This window comes from Oncorhynchus tshawytscha, unplaced genomic scaffold, assembly GCF_018296145.1.
Source record: "Oncorhynchus tshawytscha isolate Ot180627B unplaced genomic scaffold, Otsh_v2.0 Un_scaffold_2711_pilon_pilon, whole genome shotgun sequence".
Taxonomy (NCBI): domain Eukaryota; kingdom Metazoa; phylum Chordata; class Actinopteri; order Salmoniformes; family Salmonidae; genus Oncorhynchus; species Oncorhynchus tshawytscha.
The window spans coordinates 275,001-277,500 of record NW_024609716.1 but is presented as its reverse complement, the minus strand read 5'-3'; the positions used below and the strand labels follow the sequence as shown (position 1 = coordinate 277,500).

Below are 2,500 nucleotides of genomic sequence, written 5' to 3'. Positions count from 1 at the left end.
CTAGTCATAGACTGTTCTCTGCTACCGCACGGCAAGCGGTACCCGGAGCGCCAAGTCTAGGTCCAAAAGGCTCCTTAACAGCTTCTACCCCCCATCCATAAGACCGCTGGACAATTCATCAAATGGCCACCCGGACTATTTACATTAGTTTTTTTTAGGTGCCTTTTGGCAAACTCCAAGTTGGCTGTCAAGTGCTTTTTACTGAGGAGTGGCTTTCATCTGGCTACTCTAACATAAAGGCCTGATTGGTGGAGTGCTGTCAGAGTGACCATCAGGTTTTTGGTCACCTCGCTGGCCAAGGTTCTTCTCCCCCGAATGCTCGGCTTGGCCGGGTGGCCAGCTCTAAGAAGTGTTTTGGTGGATCCAAACTTCTTCCAATTGAATGATGGAGGCCACTATCGTGACCTTGGTGACCTTCAATGCTGCAGAAATGTTTTGGTACCCTTCTCTAGATCTGTGCCTTGACAAAATCCTGTCTCAGAGCTCTACGGACAATTCCTTCAACCTCATGGCTTGGTTTTTGCTCTGACATGCACTGTCAACTGTGGTTATCTCGATATAGGACTCGTTTTACTGTGGATATAGATACTTTTGTACCTGTTTCCTCCAGCATCTTCACAAGGTCCTTTGCTGTTGTTCTGGGATTGAGTTGCACTTTTCGCACCAAAGTACGTTCATCTCTAGGAGACAGAACATGTCTCCTTCCTGAGCGGTATGACATCTGCCTGGTCCCATGGTGTTTATACTTACGTACTATTGTTTGTACAGATGAACTTAGTACCTTCAGGTGTTTGGAAATTGCTCCCAAGGATGAACCAGACTTGGGGAGGTCTACATTTTTTTTTGTCTGAGATCTTGGCTGATTTCTTTTGATTTTCCCATGATGTCAAAAAGAAGGCTGAGTTTGAAGGTAGGCCTTGAAATACATCCACAGGTACACCTCCAATTGACTCAAATTATGTCAATTAGCCTATCAGAAGCTTCTAAAGCCATGACATCATTTTTTTTTTACATTTTCCAAGCTGTTTAAAGGCACAGTCAACTTAGTGTATGTAAACTTCTGACCCACTGGAATTGTGATGCAGTGAATTATAAGTGAAATAATCTGTAAACAATTGTTGGGAAAATTACTTGTCATGCACAAAGTAGATGTCCTAACAGACTTGCCAAAACTATAGTTTGTTAACAATAAATTTGTGGAATGATTTGAAAACAAGTTTTAATGAGTCCAACCTAGTGTATGTAAACTTCCCACTTCAACTGTCTGTCTCCATCACCTCCCTTTGGTTCCTTCCCCAGGCGTTATTGTTTCTGGTCCAGTGTTCATGTCTGTACCCGTGTTCCTTGTTTTGTTGTTAATTTATTAAATACACTCCCTGAACCTGCTTCCCGACTCCCAGCGTTACAGTTCCATCTAGTCTATCTATATCATCTATGATATACATCTCGTCTATGAGACCAGGCTGAACATCTAGTCTATCTATATCATCTATGATATACATCTCGTCTATGAGACCAGACTGAATATCTTGAAAAACTTGACTGCTGCAAAACATTTTGGAACTGTCTTGATTAATGAAGATATTAAATCTTTAACTCTCCATTCCCCTCTTTTGGTGTTTTTCTCCCTCCCTCCCTCCCCACCTCCCTCCCTCCCCTCCCCACCAACCACCCTCCCTCCCTCCCCACCCTCCCTCCCCACCCTCCCTCCCTCCCCCTCCCTCCCTCCCTCCCCCTCCCTCCCCTCCCTCCCCCTCCCTCCCTCCCCCTCCCTCCCTCCCTCCCTCAACCACCCCTCCCCCCCTCCCCTCCTCCCTCCCTCCCCCTCCTCCCTCCCTCCCCCTCCCCCCTCCCCCTCCCCCCCCTCCCTCCCTCCCCTCACCTCCCTCCCTCCCCCTCACTCCCTCCCCCCACCCCCTCCCCCTCCCCCTCCCTCCCTCCCCCCCCCTCCCTCCCTCCCTCCCCACCAACCTCCCTCCCTCCCTCCCTCCCCCTCCCCCTCCCCACCAACCACCCCTCCCTCCCTCCCTCCCTAGCTGTGAGGAATTTTGTTTTGATTCCTCAACACACGTCTTGATTCCTCAACACACGTCTCCAGACTTGGCAGTGAAGGAGGTTGATGCTCTGTACGATGTGGCCGCTGACGTCAGAGCTCGCTGGAACACCAATGTGACTATACAACACACACACACTCCTCCTCTGTAGTAGTTATGCTAGGGGACTTCAATACTGGCTTTGATTTTATTTTTTCTCTATGGTCTCTACACACACACACTGACACACACTGACACACACTGACACACACACACACACACACACACACACACACACACACACACACACACACACTGACACACAGACACACACACTGACACACACACACACACACACACACACCACACACTGACACACACACACACTGACACACACACGGACACTGACACACACACACACACCACACACTGACACACACACACTGATACACACACACACTGACACA

At 48.7% G+C, this 2,500-nt stretch overlaps 1 protein-coding gene across 1 annotated transcript in view; it reads left to right on the top strand.

Moving 5' to 3' along the window:
• dnase1 (deoxyribonuclease I) overlaps positions 1–2,500 on the top strand; it is a 24,986-nt gene that overhangs the window by 10,222 nt on the left and 12,264 nt on the right. The window contains 2 exon segments of the mRNA XM_042317203.1: positions 2,037–2,068; positions 2,071–2,169. Of these exon segments, the coding sequence (XP_042173137.1) occupies positions 2,037–2,068; positions 2,071–2,169 (131 nt within the window).